Source organism: Panthera tigris, chromosome F2, assembly GCF_018350195.1.
Source record: "Panthera tigris isolate Pti1 chromosome F2, P.tigris_Pti1_mat1.1, whole genome shotgun sequence".
NCBI lineage: Eukaryota > Metazoa > Chordata > Mammalia > Carnivora > Felidae > Panthera > Panthera tigris.
The window spans coordinates 21,504,722-21,527,316 of NC_056676.1; the positions used below are offsets into that span (position 1 = coordinate 21,504,722).

The window sequence follows — 22,595 nt, forward strand, 5'->3', positions numbered from 1 at the left end:
CGCCCCGACCTGCGGGCACGTGTTGAGTCACTATTCCGCACCAGCCGCCGAGCTAGATGCCGCAGATGCAAACACGCAAAGACAAGTTCTGTCACGTGTGGGGAGGCTGACACACAAATAGCCATGGGGGGATTAGTTAAATATTGCAATTTATAGAAGGGAGGGATTAGTGCGAGCACACTTGGACAACAAGGACTACCACCTGCCCAGGTCATCCTCGACTACAGCCTTTCCTGTTCTCCTTTGCTAAGCCTGAAAAGAGACCAAGGGCAAAGTAGATATACCCGGCAGAGTAGCTGGAGGAGGAATACCTTCCCTGGACAATCACAGTTCAAAACGACTTTAAAAAATAAATAACTAAACCGGAACAAAAACGCAATGCAACCGGATGGTGGAAGCCACAGAAATCCCTTTTATTCTTGCCCAGCTCTCTCCCTGGGTTTTTCAAACTATGGGTCAGGACCCATGATCACAAACTCAGCTTCACAGGTTGCACCCAGAAGTTTTTCACAGGTAAACAGAATAACAGAAGAGACTGTATCAGGCTTATTACACAGGGTGCGGTGAGTTCCGTGAAGCTTTAAGGTTGAATGTGGAGGATAGGTGTGTACACATGAAGAAAGAGATCGGGGTTCGGGGGGGGGGCTCAGTGTGTGGTAATTGAGCACAGGTTCTGGAATCAGAATTTAATTTTGGCTCAGACTGAAGTTCCAACTCTTCTCTTTGATCTTGGTCCACACAACACGATTGTCTGTCCCCATTTTACATATGGGGCATAGAACTTAAGTAACACATTCGAGCAAATAAATGGGAAAGGTGGTATTTGAACCCACGACTGCCTCCTTCCATCAAAACATACTATTTCCTGACCTCCTGTGAAGAAACAAGAAACCTCAGAATAATCTCATTTTCCCTCCCTCCATTTCATGAGTCACAAGTCACCCATCCCAAATCCAGATACTGCCTGTTGAGCTGTTCTGCACACGCCATCCCCGCTCCCCTGTCCCGGCTCTCGTTAGCCTCTGTCACGTTCCCTGTGTCCCATCTGCGGGCCTGAACGCAATACTGCACTGCCACCACAGTGATCTTTCTTAAATGGAAACTTCTTTATGTCCATGTTCCAGCTTAGGAGCTCTCAACTGTGCTCGTGTTATCCTTAGGAAAAGTTCCAAATTTCTTGGCAGAGTCCAGAGATTCAATCATCCCCCCTCCCCTGGGTTTGGTAATATGTAGCCTCCTTGGAGTTGAGGACTGCCCACACATGCCATGCGTGCTCATCTTCGTCTCGGGGGGCTCTTCAGACCAGACCCTCTGCACTCTAAGGCCTTCTCCCTGCCTGACAAACACTCCTCCAGTGGGACTCAAACATCATCTTCTCCTTCGGATAATATCTTTCTTCTCTGTACCTTTTTGAAGTGCCGTAAACATTGGCCATGTAGCACTTAACCACGCTGCATTATAGTTAACATGTGTATAGATGTTCACTTCCTCTGCTAACCATGAGCTTCTGGGGCCAAGGACCCCTTGCTCTCTTTTGTTTCCTTGGCACCCGACAGGGCCTGGCATGTGGGAAGAAATCAATCAACAATATGAAGAATGTGAAGAAATAGGTCATAAGCAAAGTAGATTTTTTTTAAACCCTGATGATGTGAAGGATGGTTAAATTTTTTGCAGTTATGTGTAAACATACAAAATAAATCTGATTCAGTCCTTTGGCAATACAATTTGGAGTGAACAGTATTTTTTTTTTTAGTTTATTTTTTATTTTGAGAGAGAGAGAGAGAATGAACACAAGCGGGGGGTGGGGGGGGGAAGAGAGAGAGAGAGAGAGAGAGAGAGAGAGAGAGAATGAATATGCCAAGCAGGCTCTACACTGTCAGCACTGAGCTCAACACGGGGCCACGGGGCTCCATCTCACAAACCATGAGATCATGACCTGGGCAAAATCAAGAGCCAGACGCCCAACCGACAGAGCCACCCAGGCACCTGTGAATAGTACCCTTTATAAAATACATGTGAATAAGAAGCTGTGATGTTGCCTGGGTATCTTGCTACTAATTACCTAACGATGTGCCCCTAGAATGATTAAATATTTAATGCCATATAATAAATCCCTATTTTGGGGGATTTCCCTAAATCCGAGCCCCTACAATTTTGTGTGGACTAAAGTCCAGAATCTTCCAAGTCATACCTCAAGTACTTTTCCTCTTAATTGCCTAAAACACCTTTAACTTTTCAAACAATTTAGGAATTCTGATTACTTTTAAATTTCATGGGACCAGAACACCCTAAAGCAAAAAGAACGCTCCCAGATCATTCATCAAGGTAAATAAAATGGTTCTTTTACCATTAGTAAGCTCCAAATTACACATGCCAGAGCCTTGAGAATGTATGGGCAACTAATGCCTCTGTTTTAGTACATTTGTTTCCTATTATGCCATTATTTCTCTTTGTTCTAACCTAGAAGTTAAAGAACCTCCCTAAATCTTTGTTGTGGGAAGGGAGGGGAGGACCTAAGCTTGAGAATCTCCTGAGAAGGTGAACAGAAATCCCCAAATTAGCAGTTCCTCCTTCACTGCTCCCATCTCATTAACAACATCACTCAGATGGACAAGTTGAAAGTCCAAAAGTTTTGACTCTTCTCTTTCCTCCTATCATTTCATCATAAATTCAGCCAGCTCTCCCTTCAGAAAAGCCCTCTACTTGACAACTTCTCCCTGCTCTCGTTTACCACCCTGTTGCAATTATCAATGTGATGGCTACCGGGGAATGGTGGTCAGGAACCCCCTTCCCCACCCACAGCCTCACCCTCCTCTCTTTCTCCTCCACTCCTTTCCCCTAATGGAATCCTGGCACATTTAGTCCCGCCTCTGTGGCTCTTCTAAGAAGGACACGGGCTAATACAGTCCTCTCTCTTCTCAGCCATGGCCATACCGGTCTCCCTGTTTCTATTTACCCTCCTCTCCCCTCTTCTCCCATAAAGCATTTTCCACACAACAAATGCTGATCTCTTAAAAACATATATTGGATCATGTCACAACTGTCCCCAACTCTAAGCCCCATTATCCTCTTACATTTAAATTAACCCAAACTTAAAAATAAATTACATAAAATACATACATACATAAACTCGAACTTATTCCCTAAGATCTCTGCTCGTATGCCCACCCTTCAGAGAGGCCGTCCCTCTAAAAGAGACCCCCAGCCACTCCTCGCTGTATGCTTTGATCTGCTCTCATTTCTGTTGTAGCCTACTTACTTTCACTACCACTTAGCTCTTTATTACCTGCCTCACCCACAGAACGAAAACTCCTTGAGGGCAGGGACCTCATCTACTTCACCACTGTCATAATTCCACCACCTAGAACACTGCCTCCTATACACTAGGTGCTCCACACATAACTGTTGAATGAAGGAGTCAGACCCAAAAAGTTACATCTTTTTACGAGCAATTAAAAGACAAAGAAATCCTATTTTTCATCCAGGACATTTCTTTCTCCTCTAGAAGCATTCCTGTTCCTATTTCTAATTTTCAAACACTACCAGACATCAACATTATATTGATGACCATTATATTATATGATCATTATATTGCATGATTATTTGATTATATGATCAACATTATATTATATGATCAATATTATCAGCTGGCACTTCATTTAACCAATTAATAACAAATTTAGACTTTGTGGAAATGGAAGAAACAGAAGGCAAAGATATTTTGTAATCCTTAAAAACATTATTTTCAACCTCAATTGCTCTTAATACATTTAGATCGCTAAAATACTGCTTTTCAGTGGTCAATAGTAAATGGGCAGAACATCATTGAATTTTAAAAACATAGTAACCTTGCCATTTTCAATTCGGCAACATGCCTTTGAAAATCACCTGCTCTCCTCCGGTCTCCCCATATAAGGATACCTGGGGATTTCCCTGGAAAAGAGGGAGTTTCACTGCCTCCTTAATGCTTTAAGATGCTCAGGTTCCTTGAGGCACAGAGGTGAGACGGCTACTACCAATGTCAGCATGGCTCCAGTTCCTCTTTATCCTTGCTATTGCCTCAAGACACCCAAGGTTGAGATGTGAATGAAGTCATCATGGAGAAGGAAGCAGGAGTAGTGACCACAGAGGTGAAGACCGTTTTGGAGTCAAATGCTCAGAGATCGCTTTCTCCAGACTTCTCTTTTTCTTATAAACCCTAAGTCCCATTCACAACTGCTCCAGCAGGCCATGATTTTTACATTTTCACTCAAGAAAGACAGAAAGAAGGAAGGAAAAAATCCCTAGCGTACTCCATCCCCTTCTCCATTGTGCGACATGGAGAATCAGTCTATGGAAAACAAGATCCCCTATAGCTTCAGTCTCTTCACCAAACTTTCCTTTCACCTTCTGCTAAGCCTTTTTCCAAGGACCTTGCTTCTCCTGTAGAGCTTCTTCCAAGTAGATCCTACTCCTTCTCTCAGATTCCAGATATTACAAGAGACCTGAAAAACATATCCTCACTGCTTTTTCTTCCAAATCGTTGTTGTTTGCTCTCCCATAAGGCCTTCCTTTTCTAAGATTTATGGCAATTCTTAAAAACTTCCATGAATGACCCACCTCCGAAACGTGGCCTCACATTTATCAAAAACTTTAATATTTGACTATATCCGCTAACAAGTCCCAACGTTGTCTTGGGTTATGTATCCAACACTTCTCTCATTCCATCTAGGCCTCAACTCTAGTCTTCTACTCCAACCATCAAGCTCAAGACCACATTGTGAACCTTCCCCCCCCCCCCCATTCCACAGTCTTGCACCACAACAGCATCAACCAATTTATTTGTTTACTTAACATTTACTGACCAGCATCCATGTGCTCAATTCCATGATGGGTGCTAGGACTATAACTGTAAGCAAGCCAAATAAAATTTCTGTTCTCATAGTGCTATGGGTTAGCAGGAGGAAAGATAATACAAAGTAATTTAAAAAGTAGTGATGAAGGCTGAAGAAAGGAAGTACAGAGGACTGACTACGGAAGCATGTGGCAGAGGTCTCACTGAGTTTCGAGATTAAGGAAGAAACATCCTCTCCTTCCAGAATTTTCTTTCCTCTAGTCTCATCTGTTCTCCAACGTTATCACAGATGCAGGACCCCTCGACAGCCTATTTTCTCTCAATTTGTTATCCCTTACCTTTGCTTTAAAAAAAAAGAAAAAAAAACTTTGAGGCTACATGAATAATTATTTTAAACTCTTACTGATACCTGTCCTTTTACTTCCACATTCTTCCCTGCCTTACCGGAAAATCCTTAAATATCATTTTTACCTGAGCACCAAAACTCTTGTAGAGAAAAACTGCTCTGCCATAAAGGCTCCACATTCATCGTTCTACCTTTGTTTGGACTCGGGCTCTATTGCCAACCTTCTTTTATATTCCAAGCAGCCTCGGGCTTCCCAACTCCTCATGGCATCTATTTCATTCTTCTCATCTTTTCCAGCTCACAAGCCTATCACTATCAAATGAGTTGATAGCTCAAAATGAGTTGCTTCAGAGGAAAAAGTAGAAGCCATCATTCATTCATCCATTCATTCATCTAGCAAATATCTAAGTGCCTAACTTTTTAAGTGTTGAGGATACGAATGAACAAAGCTAGCCAAATCTTCGCCATCACAAGCTTACATTTTGGTGGGGTGAAAAGCCAACAATAAAACTAATACACAAGTAAATGATACAGTTTGCGAAGGGCTGTGTTATGGTGGTTAGCATGTTAGAGAGACTGGAAGCCTACAGTGGAGAGTTTTGCAACACTGAGTAGGGTGGTCAGGGTGCCTTATAGAGAAGGTGATATGAGAGCAAAGACAAGGTGATGAAGGAGTCAGGCAGGTAGGTGTACAGAGAGGTGCCCCAGGCAGAGAGATGGTCACGGCAAAGGCACCGACTGGAAGCATGTCTGGCATGTTGAAGGACTAGTGGGAAGCAGGCAATAGGTCTGATGGGGCTCTTCGCTATTACAAAGAATCAGCATTTACTCAGAGATGAATGGGAGCTACTGGAGGGTTTGAACAGAAGAATCAGACAGGAATTCCCTTAACGTAGTGTCCCGTCCTCCACTTCAAACTCACGCACGTTAACTTCCATTCCATTGTTCCGGATGTTTCTGTGGAAAAGTTATTCCTTTCTCTAAGGCGATCCACTTCTGTTTTGGATTTAAGCCACTGCGGTCCCAGCAGGGACCTCCCTCCATCAGTTACCCCCATTTTGCCTCAACCTATCACCCCTACCTCTGTAAAGTTTGTGTCGGCAGCCAAAACCACTCTGACTTTCTAAATGTCATCCTCAGCCCCGTATCTTACTTTCTAATGGACTACCTTCTCTTCTCCTCTCACCGCTTACGTACTTGAAAGACACTTTTCTCCTCCCTGTCTCCACTTCCTCACCTTATTGGTTAAATCATCCATTTATTCCCTGAACTTATGACCACCTAGATCTGCTAGGAACTATGCTGGCAACAGAAATGGGGCATACAGGCAAGTGGGCACGAGGGGAAGTAAATCACTACTCACTGAAACTGCTGTAGGCTAAATCTATTGATGTTTCTCATGGATATTTTATTTTTAAAGGTTATTTATTTTGAGAGAGAGAGAGAGAGAGAGAGAGAGAGAAGCAGAGAGACAAGGGCAGAGACAGAGGAAGAGAGAGAATACCAAGCAGTCTCCACACTGTCAGTGCAGAGCCCAACACAAGGCTTGATCCTGTGAACAGTGAGATCATGAGCTGAGCCAAAACCGAGAGTCAGATGCTTAACCAACTGAGCCATCCAGGTGCCCCTCTCATTGATATTTTATTTTGACATAACTTGACACTTGAAGAAAAGTTGCAAGTAGAGTAGAAAAAATTTTCCAGATATTGTTTACCACAATTCCCTAAACGCTAACGTCTTAGTAGCTTAGTCCTCTAGTCCCTTTTTCATTATATAAGTGCGTGTGTATAAATACGTATATCTCATTTTTTTTTTGGAGTTGCAGATATGATGCCCCTTTGCTACTACACCTCAGTGTATATATTTAAGAACAAGTTAGTCCTTTATCACAGGTTATCAATATCAGGAAAAATAGCAATGCAATATCATTGTCCATAGATACTTAAAAAAAAACTTCTCTCATTTCAGTACATGACTTTAAACTTGCACTTCAAAATTACTACTTTTAAAAAGTATGAATGCTATACACATACACTGTACGATATTTTTTAAAAAAAGCAGAAGGAATAAAATTCAAATTATATTCTATTATCCAGAGAAAACCACCATTAATTTGTATACCCATGTACAAAGACATATAATGTTTAAAAATAAATGGATTATACAGAGCATATTACTCTTTTGTAACCTGCTTGGTACAAAACCTTTTGTTACTCTTTTGTAACCTGCTTGGTATACCTATTTGGTATAGTTAACATTTCCTCATGCCGTTCAGTTTTTTCAAACCTATTTTTAATAGCTGTATCCAAATCTCTCACATAGACAGCGCTTCCTTGAAATTCTTCCCTGCCTTCACTTGCAACTCAATCCTCTTCCTTCTTCCCCAGTTGAAAAAATCAGTGTTTTCACTTTATCCCCTGCCCATCTCTCCATATTGGTCTTCCTGGGATTCTGTCTTCAATGCTGTTTCAGCCCACTAGCTTTAACTCTCTGCACGCTTCCAAAATTTCCATTCTAGATCTTTCCCAAGCTCCAACATCTCTGAGTGGATGTTACCTCCCACTCGACATGCCCCAGAGGGAAGGTACCACCTTTCCTTCTCAGTCATGCTTGTCTTGCATTCTGTCACCTTAACCTGTCTCTGCCTCCCTCACCCCTTGTGCTCATTGGTTACTATGCCATAAATTCTACTTCACAAATACATCTTAATGCATCACTTGTCCACACCATTGCCAGCACCTCCTCTCTGGTATTAAATGCCAGAAGATTTTATCTGGTCTCTCCACTTCAGTTCTCAAGCCCCCCTCACTCCTGATATAGTCTGGATTCTGTATGGGAACACAATCATGCAACCCCCTTTCTCTGATGTCTCCTACTGCTCTCAGGACACAACGCAAACATCATGTGGAACACGCAAGCCTGGTCAGACTCTATCCTGACCCTGTCCAGCATGCTATCATCACTAAAACTGTACACACCAGGAATGCTGAACCACTGGCAATTCTAAATTCTGTGCCTCTGTGTCTTGGTCTGTTCCCATGGAGTTCCATCTGTCCAGCTTCCCCCTCCTCATATTTTCTCCCTCCCCCTACCCTATGTGCTTTATTCCTACTCATTTTTTAAGGCTGAGTGAAGCCATCACATCTCTCCCAGGAAACCTTTCTTGCCCACCTCATCCCAACCTTGTCTCTGTTGGGTCCCTTCCTAGGTATTCTTGGGGATCTCTTGGGTTCCCTCTGGAAATCAAACTGTAATGTGATGATCTGGTTACCTATTCACCTCACTAAGCCTCAAACCAGGGCCACTCTCATGTACCTAAGAATCCATAACGGCACCAAGCACATTCTCTGGTTTAAGTTGGATTCTAGTAAGTGTTTTGTAAAAGAACTCATGGGCATAACACCTTTTTGTTATTTCCTTATTGCTTCCATCTGGTATCCTAAGTATAAAAGTTACACATTTGTATTTCATGCTATATCTATGTATAACTCCTTTTAGTTGTGGTATGTATTAAATAAGTGGCCCTGAGAGCTGGAGTAAGTCAATCACAAATTTATGTACGTATAGCATTTCCATTTGAGAGGTTTTAAAAACACAGCAGATAATATAAAAAGCGTTAAAAATTTAAGAATTACTTCTGATAGAAATAATTTCTTTATTGAAATAGTCCAATATGGGTAATCTGGCAAATACATAATCACAACCTCACAGTTACTTTAATATCACAATCACTTTCCTATCAGTAATTTCATTAACAAAGATGTGAAACTTGTTTGTTGGAGGCAGGCCTTGTTAACGTGAAAGAGATCAAAACTAACTTAAGGATTGAAAGCTGCTTTATAAAGTGTTTAATTAGATCTATAGTTGACATGACAGGAGGACAGTTTCTAAGACTCCTTGAAGAGTATCAGAAGTAAAATTTTGCCTAACTAAATATGCATGATTAGAAAAATCATACAAATGAGAGAAAAAGGGAAGGAGTCACTAACATAAAGATAATTTAGTAGAAGAGAAAAGAAACAAAACCCCTTTTGATTTTGTCTTCTCGATAGGATATCAATATTTTCAGCAAACACTTCATAACATTGGATAAAAAGAGAATTACAAGAATGGGACTCTGCATAAGGCTCTATTACATTTATATAATACATACACACATACATATACACACAGATATATACTTGATATATCTAACAGTTTCAATAAACTAAGAAAAACTATGTTTTGTATTAATGTGAAAGTCTAATATATATTCCTTACCTGAACCTGAGAAATTGTCTAAAGACCCGTCTGCTGTTGTTGAAACTATTTCACTGCTGCTCATTGGCTCTGTTTTAACTACAAAATAAACAACATATATCATATATCCAATTAATAGTTATTTGTAAAGGCATGGTGGAGAAGTTATAACATTCAAAATAGTTACAAGAAAATCACTCTAAAAGCCAGTCTTTTAGTATTTGAATGTAATTCAGATTAATATTTGTAATAGCATTTTTACAAAACATATGCATGCTGTTTTCTCCTTAAGTTAACAATCCATTGTGTCAAGCTATCCTTTAAAAACAGAAACACTTTAAAAGTAGCTAAATGCGTTACCTTACATATTTATTGAAATCCTTATTAACAAATAACTTATATCTTAATATTTATATGATGTGGACATGAAGTTATTTCCTTGGGTATGTAGCCATTTGACCAAACAGAGCCAAAAAGCCATGATACTCAAGGACAGGCACATGCTTACGTGTGTGAACACACACACACACACACACACACACACACACACACGCACGCACACACACTCCTAGTTATCCAGTATAGCTGAAAAACAGAGTGCTCAATTTAATGGATCATTACAACCACTCAGTCGTATCTGGCTGCCAATTTATCAATATCTGATGTACTTGGTACCAAAACCACACTAAATGTAAATGAAGCAGAAATTAAGTTTTCCATTCTAAAAGAAAACCAATTGCAGACCGTTTGTCAAAAACATATATGATCTTTAGTAAAGCCCCTTGGGGTTGTAAACTAAAAACATTTAGACTTATGCTGTGAGTTATTGAAAGCAATCCACTCCACTGACATAGTCATGGTATTATTGACCCCTATCAAACAGATAAGCCAGACACCTCAGAACATTTGCCTTTTTCCTCAGATTTAGGTTTAAAAAAAAAATGAAGAGAGAGTATTATTGCTTTCCTTAGAAACAACTAGTGAAGTGCTATCATTGAGATTTGCCTAGCCCACTTTGTGGAAGTTTTACAACCCCACTAATGGGTTTCCAGAAAAATGGCAAGAAGACCTTAGGGGCTACTTAAAAATCAATAACATGTTTCCCAAAACAAAGGTCCTACCAAGAGAATATTTGGGGTGGCTTCCCTTAGAAGTAAAAACATTCTGAAATGGGGAAGAATGATGGAGAAAATGCAGCTTTTCCTTCTCTCAACATTAACAATTTCTTATAAACATCAGGAAAATAACAAATTCACCCTCTTTGACCTTTGAATCTTTTACTAATACATAATGAGTAGTTTTCAAATAGATAACATAAATAGTTGCAGCAGATAGTCACTTACAAAAAATTAATTATTTAGGCTGCTTCTAAACACATGAAAAATAAAACCAGGAAGTCTAATGGGAATCACTGCAACGGATTGTTTTTGTGTAGACCAAACAATAGTGTCACTGAAGTTTTCATTTTTCCACCAGTTGTTTGGGGTTAGAAGTCTTAGTTGATGCTATTAAATTCTGACACAGGCCTGTATTTCCCTTTTCTCTTCACACCTCCAGGCAACCTAATGATCTTGTTCTTCATAACCATTATACTCCCCTACATTGTGGAAAGTAGGTCCTCTACTACTGGTACACAGCTCCAAAATTTCCTACCCAGTTGTCCACATCCTACCTTTCCTCCCTGAAAGAACAACTCATACAGCACCCTGTACCTATAAAGCAATAGCTCTATTTCACTCTGTACTGGACAGATTACCACAGGGATCTGAACTCCAAATCAAATACCATATACTGATCAAAGACTACAATCAGGCCCAAGGGGAACAGGTCATATGAAGTGCCTCCTACTGTCAGACTATGGACGTCATGATTAATCCTTTTAAAGAATTCTCCAAGGAGGTCTCAGAGCACAATTTACAAGCTCCCTAGTTAGGTACTGTCTCCTTGTTTCACATGCAAAAATTGAAAGCAAAGGGACTAGGAAATTGTCCAAAGTCACATAGTAAGCGGCAGAAATGGGAATTATTTTTGCATGTTTTCAATCCCAAGGCTTGAAGAAATGACAATATGTGGCACTTCTCAACAATTAGCACTACTCTACAACAAAGCAAGGAAATTGAGGCACAGTGCCATACACGGTGGATATAGAGGGAAGTAAAACCCCAGCAGTCCAGATCCTCCTAGAGTGTGAACACTCCCAGGCTAATGCACTCACTAGGGGATCTCAAGTAGAAGCTCCTCATTCAGCCTGAGAAAATGGTGAAGAAAAAATTTTCCAGTGCATAGGGTGTTAGCCCACATTACTTCGAAATCTTTACCAAATCTAAGATCTAGGATTCTACAGATTGGATGATAAAATTACTTGGCGAGAGCTTACTATACCAAAACCACTCCCACTCTTATACCCCTAAGACTTACTCTAGCTATTCTCCATATTACTAGCTTGATCGAATGTAGCTTTCACTCCCAGGAGACACATTAAATTATACTTGAAATTCCACTAAAACGAAGAAGGAAAGGAGGAGGATACTTTTTCTTTTAGGCCTCAAGTACATTAGCTTCTGCCATTGTTCAAATATACCCATCTATATACTAAGGAATAAAGACTCCCTTTTCCTAATGAGTCCAATTTTTTTTAAAAGGCTCACTGTTGAAAAGAAGAGGATGTATATAAAGTAACTACCAAGATACTCATGATTTTATCAGGTACTGGAACTGAATACTTTGATCACCAGGGACCCAATGCTAAAGAGACTGAAGATTTATTGTGATGTAAAATAGTTTCTGAGTGAAAGCCAAATAAAGAGAGACCACCTCCCGAGTTGTTGTTGCCAAGCATACACCCTCCAGAAAGTTAAAAAGACAAGAGGGATCTCCAGCCACCAAACTACCCATCCTCACTCGCGCTATCGGATTTATAAATATGCCATAGATGACAGAATAGATCACCTCTCCAAGGCTCAATTTTTTTTAACTCCTAGAGATTTAAATACCACCTCCTGAAATTTTTAACTCTTACAGATTTAAGGCAGTGTCACATCTGAGAACAATCATCCCATCTAAGCCACCTATCTGAAAAGAAAAATCTATGAATCCTCTGTTCTCTTCTAAGTAACTGTAGGATTCTTTTATCTCCACTGTACATTTTCCTTCATTACAGGATTTCAGTCTGGTAGAAAACAGCAATTTTTATTCTCTTTTGCCCCCATTCAAGAGTCTGTCTTCATCACTCCAGTGTTCAATCTTCTATCTGATACTTTAAGGACCTAAGTCCTTAAATATTCTCTAATTATTCAGAAACTCCCCTTTGCCTCTTTCATCTTCACAACCCCCTGCCCCCCTCCCCCCTGCAACTCCTTTGCTCAGTCATGTTCTCTAGGCCTGTACTGTACAGGGCAACGTGCTACCCTCCAGGGCTGCCACAAACTCTCATCTATCAACATCTTTGAGCTTTGGTTTTGGAGTCAAAGAATCCAGTTATCCACTTTAAGACTTTATAAAAGTTATTTGAGCTCTGATCTTAATTATCTCACATACAAAAATTTTTAAATGACCCCTACATTACAGGAATGCAGTTAGGATTCGTAGTATGTATGTAGAGTTTGGTACGGTCCATGGTTTCAAGCATGTCCTGGGGGTCTTAGAACATATTATCCACAGATGAGGAGGGACTACTGTGTAAGTTTTCTCCTATAATCATCATTAGTCCTGCCTTCTTAAGTTACATTCAAGTTACCTTGATTTGATTTTACTGTATGATTGAATTTGATTTTGGCCATCCTGAGGAAAATGGCCTTGCATTGGCTCTTAGGCAAGTTGCTTGACTTTATATTCTTAATTTAGTTTTCAAAGGATAAACTTAACTTTAATGTGAAGCTCATATATAATAGATTGTATCCCATAAGAAAGACTTTGATTTCTCCTAATTAAAAGAGACACTTTAATGATAAAGTGACTACAAAAGTATGACCTCTGGACCTAGCTAAATTATTTCTAAGCATTTTTTTTTTACCCTCTCCTGAGTATGTTATCCCCCACTTAACAGATGAGGAAGTTGAGGTACACAGAAGTTGAATAACTTTTCATACTGTTAATAACAAAGCTAGATTGAAATTCAGCTGATAATTCCAAAGCTGGTGCTTTTAACAGTCTTCATTTGAGATAGCTCCCTGGTAGTATTCCCAGGAGAAAGGCATTTGGAGCTACTACTGATGATGGTGGCAAATATACTTTCAGCCCCTACTTTAAACCAGGTACTTTGCATTAATTTTTATGGATCATTACTACCTTTTTCATTTGTGCACTGGTACTAGACTTGCTCATGAGAATGTCATGTCTTTCCAACTTCACCAGCCCGGTCTGGAACCAAGAGCTGCTACCTTAGAGTCCGGTGTTATCTCGTACCAAGCATCTTTTTCGCCAGGCTTTAATCCTCGCTTTGGCAAGTCCTTATTTTTCATTCTTCAACTGCTATTCTGGATTGTGGAGCATGGATGAGGAGGCCACAATTTGCCCGCTGACCAAATTTGCTAACATGTATGCCTTCCATGTTCTTTGACTCATCCTTTTTCTTGACCATCCCTTTTCCATTTATTGTGCCCGAAATAGTTCCTATGGAGTCTTTTCTACCTACCTCAAGCCTCCAATCCTCACCTCATGCCCCATCCTCTTCAGTACATGCCCTAACCAACTATTTGATAAAGCATGTTAAAGCTACATTCAATCTTTCCGTGGTCTTCCTGCAACATCTCTGATTCCTACTGGTTAATCTCAGTGGAGGTTTCCTTTCCTGTAGTAGGATTTAACCTTTTACATTTTTATTCTTACTGCCACTTCCATACTGTCTTTGCCACAAAACTCCATTATGCGATCTCCCAGAATCCTCAATAATTCCATCTCAGGAGGCTACTTCTCTTCTACCAACAAAGACAGACAAGTCTGAGATATCACCTTACACCTGTCTGAACGGCTAGAATCAGAAAGACAAATAACAAGTGTTGGCGAGGATATGGGAAAAGGGAACCCTCGTGCAATGTTGGTATGAATCTAAATTAGTGCAGCCACTGTGGAAAACAGTATGAGAGTTCCTCAAAAAATTAAAAATAGAAATACCATATGATCCAGTAATTCCACATCTGGGTATTTACCCAAAGAAAGCAAAAACAGGAAACATAGGGCACCCTTATGTTTATTGAAGCATTATTTGTAACAGCCAAGATATGGAAGCAACCCATGTGTCCATGGATAGATGAATGGATAAAGAAGATGTGTTATGTGTTATACATACATGCATATATACATTATGTGTGTATATATATATATATATACACACATATCAAAACTGCATATATGTATAAATATGTGTGTATATATACATGTATGTGTATATACGTGTGTGTGTGTGTGTGTGTGTGTGTGTGTGTGTGTGTATTACTTACTCATAAAAAAAAATACGAGATCTTGCTTTGGGACAACATGGATGGACCCAGAGGGTATCATGCTAAGTGAAATAAGTCAGTCAGAGAAAGACAAATACCATATGGTTTCATTCACATGTGGAATCTAAAAAAACAAGAAGAAACAAAAACACAAAGCAGAAACAGACCCATAAGTGCAGAGAACAAACTGCTGGTTGCCAGAGGGGAAGGGAGTAAGGAAATGCACAAAATGGATGAAGGGGAGTAGGAAATAAAGGCTTCCGGTTGTGGAATACATAAGTCAGGGGAATAAAAAGTACAGCACAGGGAATATAATCACTGGTATTTTAATAGTGTTGTACAGTCACAGATGCCAGCTACACTTGTGGTGAGCACAGCATAATGTAGAGACTTGTCGAATTCCTATGTTGTACACCTGAAACTCATATAACATGATGTGTCTGCTATAATAAAAAAGCGTTTCCCTTAATTTTTAAAAGGCTTTTCCCAACCATGAGACTTCTCTCCCTTTTCTCAGCACCAAGTTTCCTACAAATTTGCCTGGATCATCTACTCTGGATGAGTAGATCATCTGGATCATCTACTCTGTCCTTAGTCCTTTCCATCATCCCTTTCTTTATAGCTGTTATTTTACTAAAAGGACTTTTTTAATTGCCCAGGTCAAACTATTCCCAATTCTGATTTTCCTTAATTCTTTCACAGAATGGGCTTTCCTCTTTTTTTTTTTTTCATTGACCAATACAACATGCAACATTCCCCCATTTCCCCTTCGTATCTCTCTTGTTCTCTGGATCTTCTTCCCTTTGCCTGCTCTGTGGTTTTATAATTCTATGCCATTCTTACCTATTTCTCTAGCCTTTCCTTGCCACACATTTAAAAAAAAAAATCATCTTCATGTACATGACTCCCAAATATCTATCTACCTGCACATCTTTTTCATGGGAACCACATCCCAATTACAGAACACCCTCATCTGGATCAGGGTGAAACTCAACCTACTCCAACATAAAATATTCATTTTGTCCCTCTGTAATGGTCATGTCATCTAGAATGAAAGTTTCCTTTTCACCCCAGTTTCTCCCAGATCCCTTCACTTTGCACCCTATTGCCGCATCTATAATTGCCACCACTCTATAATCTTTCCCAATCATCTTGCTAATTTCACAGCCACTATCCTAATTATCTTATATCTATTCTCCTGTAAAAGTTGATAATTGGCCTTTCAGCCCCTGCTCTTTCTACTCTAAGCAGAGATACTGATCTCTCCATAGCTTAGATTTGAGGGAGTCACTCCTTGCTCTGAGGTCTTTAGCTCTCCATGTTCTCCTGAATTAAGCTATTAAGTTACATTCCCTTCTCATGTTTTTAAGCCCCACCCCCCTACACTCTAACACCAAGCTGTTTCCTTTTTTTGGCTTTACTTCTCTATTTAACAAATACTAACTTACAAGAATATAAAAGTATTATAAAATACATGGTTACATCTAATTGTCCTAACTTTTCTGTGTGACACCATTATCCCATTTTACAGGTCATGAATCACAGGACTGTATATATTCAACATTTATACCAAACTGGCCTACTGAGATCCTTAACGCATCCTCAAACCCATGGTTTTGCTAATGTCTTTCTCTCCAACATTAAACATTCTATAAAACTTCCATCTGACTAAATTACACAATTCCTTAAAGGTTGAACCAAAGTCCTGTCTGCTTTGTGAAGTCTTGCCTGACCTACTACTCTGGACTGATTTTTCTTTTCCATGAGCTACTAAATGGGAATTTATACCTCCTTCAGAAAATACATCCTATTCTACCTCATTTTACGTTTCAGTCTTATCCATTTTAATATATTATAAATGTCTTTACGGTAAGAACTACATATTTTTGTAGCTCTACAGAACTTGATACAATGTGTGACACATAGTTGGAACTCAATATTCATTGAGGGAATAAATAAAGGTAAAAATGTACAACTGACTTACAACTGGCTTCATACTACTAGACACATTGCATAGGGCAATTTATACTATATATGCTCAAACATAAGGAGACATTTTATTCCTCCCAAATTATCACTCAATCAACTTATGTGCAGGTGCTTATAAAGCCTCTCAGTTGCAGGATGCACGTCATTAAGTTATTTTGAACGAAGTACTCTTTGGAGAAGACACACTAACATAAAATAGTATCAACCATTGGAATTTTTGTATATTAAAAGAGGACCCTGCCTGGATCCTTCGAAAGAGCGATAAATTAACAATAATGCATGGGGCATATCCACCCAAAGGCAAATCTTAGCTATTGCTATAAATAGGCCTTAAAAGAACTCTTTTAAAAGCTACACTGCACAAGACTATGCTGTACAGATAACAAATATAAGCTCGTGGGACAAAATAAATACACAGCCACCATAATGTTCAGGTATCGTTTGGATTCAATGGCTGTATCACTCACAGATTTAATGAGTATGCTTACTCAAACCATGAGGCAGAAGTGGACACGTAGGTCTTTGGAAACTAGGTCAAATGACTGAAAAAGATGGCAGTAAGGGATACCAGATACCAAAGGCCTATGTGAAGAGAGTGAATAAAATTACCGCATGAAATATGAAAGTGGGAAATAGTAATATTTGAAAATTTATAGATTTTATAGGACACTTCAAAGACACAGAATTGAGTTAATAAATTAAATATTGTAAGTAGCCATTTAACTATTTGTTCTTTACCTAACAACGTATATGTCCACGAAACAAGTGCTTTTGCCTTTAGTTAGTTCCCATTGGGAAAATGAGGTGTGCCTTTAGGTGTGACTATTGGTTCTATAGTCTGGCATCTGGTGATCACCAAAATTTTAAAGCTAGGGCCATCCTCTTTTGCCTAAAAGAGGGTAGAAAATAGAAAAAGTATTAGGTTTTCAAAATATCATACCTTATACAACCTCAGGAAAGTCAAATCAACACCCATAGACTAAACTTAGCATTTGACTGTATACATGGCCAATAAGAAATGTTAGTCAATTTGAAAACTTGTTATTCACAGCAAGTGTGACATGTGTACCATATTGAAGCAGCACTGTGCAACGGCTTCTGTAGAGGTCTAGACCCACTGGCTCTTTTTAGTAAAAGAAATGCCACATGGTAGAGGAGGGCGGCTCCTTTGAGAGGTCTCCTGAAACTTCACTTTCCCTTCCTGAAACTCTCATTCTTGCCACCCAGGCTCAGATTCCTGACACACAAAATCTGGGCAGACTGCATGAGCCTCCGGACTACTGTTCATCTCTCCCCCATTCCAATCTATCCTTGAAATTGCTGTCAGATTAGTACCTAAAACACTTTCACCATATCAATCCCTTGCTCAAAATATTCTGTGGCTTCTCTACTGGCTCCAGGATGAAGTCCAAATTCCTCAGTCTAGTATTCAGAGTCTTCCACAGTTTGTCTCCAGCTGATCCTTCCAACCTTATCTACGATCAATTCCTTCTTCAGCTAAACTGGTCTCCTCACGGTCTCCCAAACTATCCTACCTTTGTTCAGATTGGTCCCTCATTTAGAATGCATTCCATCTCTTCTCAACCTATTCAAATTCTACCCATTTCCCAACACTCAGCTCAGATTCCATCTCCTTCTTGAAGCCTGGCCAGACCTCAGCAAGCTGAAGAGCTCTTTTTTCCAAACTCTGAGAGCACTTTTGTTTGGATCAGTGGCTTCTAACCTTCTTGAGAATGAAGCCCTCTTTCTAACACCAAAGTATTTCAGAACACGAATGACAGTCTATTTTTAATCTGTTGATTGAGCAAGTGCATAATGACAAAAACCCACTGTGAAATTTCAGACCTGAAAATGTGCATTTTAATAAATAGAAGGTCCCGTGTGAAAAGAATTAACTATATACGTGGCCTGTTAATTTCCTCATCTTACAGACAATGCTTTTGGCACAAAAGAATTTGCTGACCTCAGTACGAGCTCTAGAACTCCTGGAGATGGCTAAGTCACACATGGAAAATTCTCAGCTTCATAATCCAATTGACATATTAGGACCTTTTAGTTTGGGCTAAGTTTTCAAAAAGTCTTATCTCCTCCACCTACATTGTGAACTCCTTAAGTCAGCAGTAGTATTGTTTACTTCTTTGTATTTCTGTTAGAATCTGGAATAGCTCTTTATGAAAAATAAATAAATAAATAAATGTTTCCTTCCTAAGTATTGTAGGCTCACTTCTTTCACGAATGTTTTATTATAACATTTTTCATACATCTAGAAAAGTTAAAAGAAGTACATAGTGAACAGCCATAAACCAACCGCTTAAATCCCATAATTCACATATTACTATATTTACTATTCCATACCTATTTCTCATAAAACCATCTTATTTTTCATGTGCTTTTAAAATAAGTTGCTTATACCATCTATTTCTCCTCAATACTTCACCATTCACACCATTAGCTAGAATTCGTATTTGTTTCTGGTTCTTCTTTCTGTTAACTAACATTTATATATAATGAAGTACACAGACCTGAAACGTGTCATTTAATGACTTTTAACAAATCCCTACATTCAGATTCCTAAGTGGGATCTATTTTTAGTGTGTTATACTGATGGAGCATGGCACAACAGTACAAAAAGACTGCCCTTATGTTAAGAATTCTCAATTAATGACCTAGGCAATATTTCAGTAGATTCTCAGTTAAGAATTCTCAATTAATGACCTAGGCAATATTTCAGTAGATTCTCAATTAAGAATTCTCAATTAATGACCTAGGCAATATTTCAGTAGATTCTCAATTAAGAATTCTCAATTAATGACCTAGGCAATATTTCAGTAGAGTTTCAGAACAAAAAAGGAAGACTTTAAATAGAAATTGATGTTTATGGAGTACCTACTATAGGTCACACATTGTGCTAAGTACTTTACAAGCAATGCCTCCTTTGCTCCTCATGGCAACTTTCGGAAATATTATAATCATCACCTTTCAAAGGTGAGGAAACTGCAGGTTCAAGGTGTTTGTGCAACTAGCCCAAGGTCACACAAGTAGTTTCAAATTTCTTTGACTTACCATAGCTTTCACGAAATCTTTGCAAAGTACAAAGTCAAACATTTTCTAATTAGGCCTTGATCATCCTTAATCATCGCTCTGCTGGAAATCTGAACAATCAGCAAAAACAGCACAGCCATAGGAAAAGTCCCAGAATGCCAGGGCATTGAATAAAAGTGTATCAGTGTATGTTGCAAATTAGCGGATGGTAAAATAAACTAGTGTATGAAGATTGGAAGCAGATGAGCTGGCTAGGACTCAGAACCTCAATCATATCAATCTGGAAAAATGGTTTACTTGCCTAAAATGTAATCAACCTACCAAATTTACATCTCAGATTATGTTTTTTCCCCTATATTTTCCCATTCTTCACCCATTTGCAGGGATACTCAGACATAAACCCTACCTTTATTACGTATTAACTGAGCAAGTACTTATTAGGTAACCCAGGTACTCAGAGTACCTGAAACAGCCATTGGATAATGTGAGGGACATCAGAAGAGGAGAAAATATCCTCTCCCACCCACGGAGACCCAGTAGCCAGTCCCAGTAGAGTTTTTTTTTAATGGAACATTTATAATTATTTAATAATAGCTGCTAGTGTTTGAATACATGTGGTAGATGCTAGTGACTATGCTTAGTAATTTAAGTAGACATTGCCATAATACCATGATAAAACTACAATCTCCATTTTACAAAGCAGAGGTTCAGAGATCACAGATGATAATGAGGATGATGGTAATAATAATAACCAGTAAATATTAAGCACTTCCTAGGAGTCACATTGTGTTCTAAGTGCTTCACCGATTAATTTAACCATCCTTGCAGACCTACAGGTACATACTATTATTTTTTTAAGTTTATTCATCTTTATTTTGAAAGATGGTGCATGCCCACAAGAGCGGGGGAGGGGCAGAGAAACGAAGGGGGGGGAGGGGGAGAGAGGGAGAGAGGGAGAGAGGGAGGGAGGGAGGGAGGGAGGGAGAGAGGGAGGGAGGGAGGGAGGGAGGGAGAGAGGGAGAGAGGGAGGGAGGGAGGGAGGGAGAGAGGGAGGGAGGGAGGGAGGGAGAGAGGGAGGGAGGGAGGGAGAGAGGGAGGGAGGGAGGGAATATCCCAAGCAGGCTCCACGCTCTCAGGGCACAGCCAAATGTGGGGCTCGATCACACAGACCATGAGATCATTGACCCGAGCCAAAATCAAGAATCGGATGCCTAACCAACTGAGCGACCCAGGCGCCCCAATCAGGTACTATTACTATCCACGAGGAAGCAGAGGCACAGAGCGGTTCAGTAACTATTCAGCATCACACTTAGCTAGCTGGTGAGTGGCAGAGCTGACAACAAGGCTTCGGAGCCCTCTCTCAAACCCCTGCTCTGCTGCCTCTCAAAACCCATGTTACATGGTTAGTAAATAGCAAAACGGTGAATTTTTTCTTTGGCCAGAGTTAGTCTGACTGCAAAACCCACGTTCTCACCACCATGCAATACTGCTTTTCAATACTTTTAATATTATGCATTCTCCACTTAAGGCAAGCATTAGATGTAAATTTGAACTGAAATAATAGCATATAAATAAGTACATTATTTCAGACAAAAAGGTCCTCCTAGCTTTTCACCCAGAATTTTTTCTCACCATCCACCATCCCTTGAATACAGTTTCAAGATACCATTCGATGCATTTCTGAAGCATAGACTCAATCATATCACGCTCCTGTTCATGAGCCTCCAAATCATCCAGCTCCCACAGGATTGAATTCAAACTCCTGAACCTCAGACGTAAGGCTCTTCCTCCTCTGCTTTGGGTGATTACTGTCTTAGCCCCATGGCACGCACTGCGTGCATGTCCCTCTCTAAACACACACACATACACACACACACACACACACACACACACACACACACACACACACACACACCCCACCCCTGGGACTAGGGATGTCTTTGCTACAGCTGAACAATCCATGCTCTTTCTTCCTTCCTGGCTTGTCACCCAGTGTTTTTCCACCTCTTCTTCAAGACTCCGTTTAAGTACTACCTGTGTGCATAAACCATCCTCGATCACCCCAGTCATAATTAGGACCCCACCTCTCTGCAGAATATAGCCCTAGTGATAAAGTATAGGGGTCATCTGATTATAGGTCTGCAAATCCAGCAGACTGTAAACTTCTCCTTGGCAAGATGATATCTGGTAAATTTCTAGACACAAATCATGAAATCTTTCTTGAATGAATGATGTAATGGTGGATATACAGTGTGATATATATTCTTATTTCATATATACATACATAGAGACTTTTCACTGCAGTATGTATATATCCTTGTCCTTGCAAGTTTTCTTCACATTTAAGTTTTAAAATTTATTTTGAGACAGAGAGAGAGAGAACACATGCAAGCAGGGGTGGGGTGGGGTGGGGAGAGAATCCCAAGGAGGCTCTGCACTGTCTTCTGCAAGCAAAGCCCGATATGGGGCTCAAACTCACCAACTGTGAAATTGCAACCTGAGCCAAAGTCAGAAACTTAACTGACTGAGCCACCAGGCACCCCAGAATTTTCCTCACTTTTAAAACGTTCACCTCCTATGGGGAACCTAGGTGGCTCAGTCAGTTAAGCGTCCAACTTTGGCTCAGGTCATGATCTCTCAGTTCGGGAGTTCGAGGCCTGCATCAGGCTCCATGCTGACAGCTCAGAGCCTGCAGTCTGCTTTGGAT

The 22,595-nt window shown here is 39.8% G+C and overlaps 1 protein-coding gene across 1 annotated transcript in view; it reads right to left on the minus strand.

Annotated features, from left to right (window-relative positions):
• The window catches only part of EYA1 (EYA transcriptional coactivator and phosphatase 1), a 169,644-nt gene that overhangs the window by 132,371 nt on the left and 14,678 nt on the right, over nucleotides 1-22,595 (minus strand). Inside the window, exon 4 of the mRNA XM_007084782.3 lies at nucleotides 9,441-9,518. Within this exon, the coding sequence (XP_007084844.1) occupies nucleotides 9,441-9,518 (78 nt within the window). The remainder of the gene's footprint in view (nucleotides 1-9,440; nucleotides 9,519-22,595) is intronic.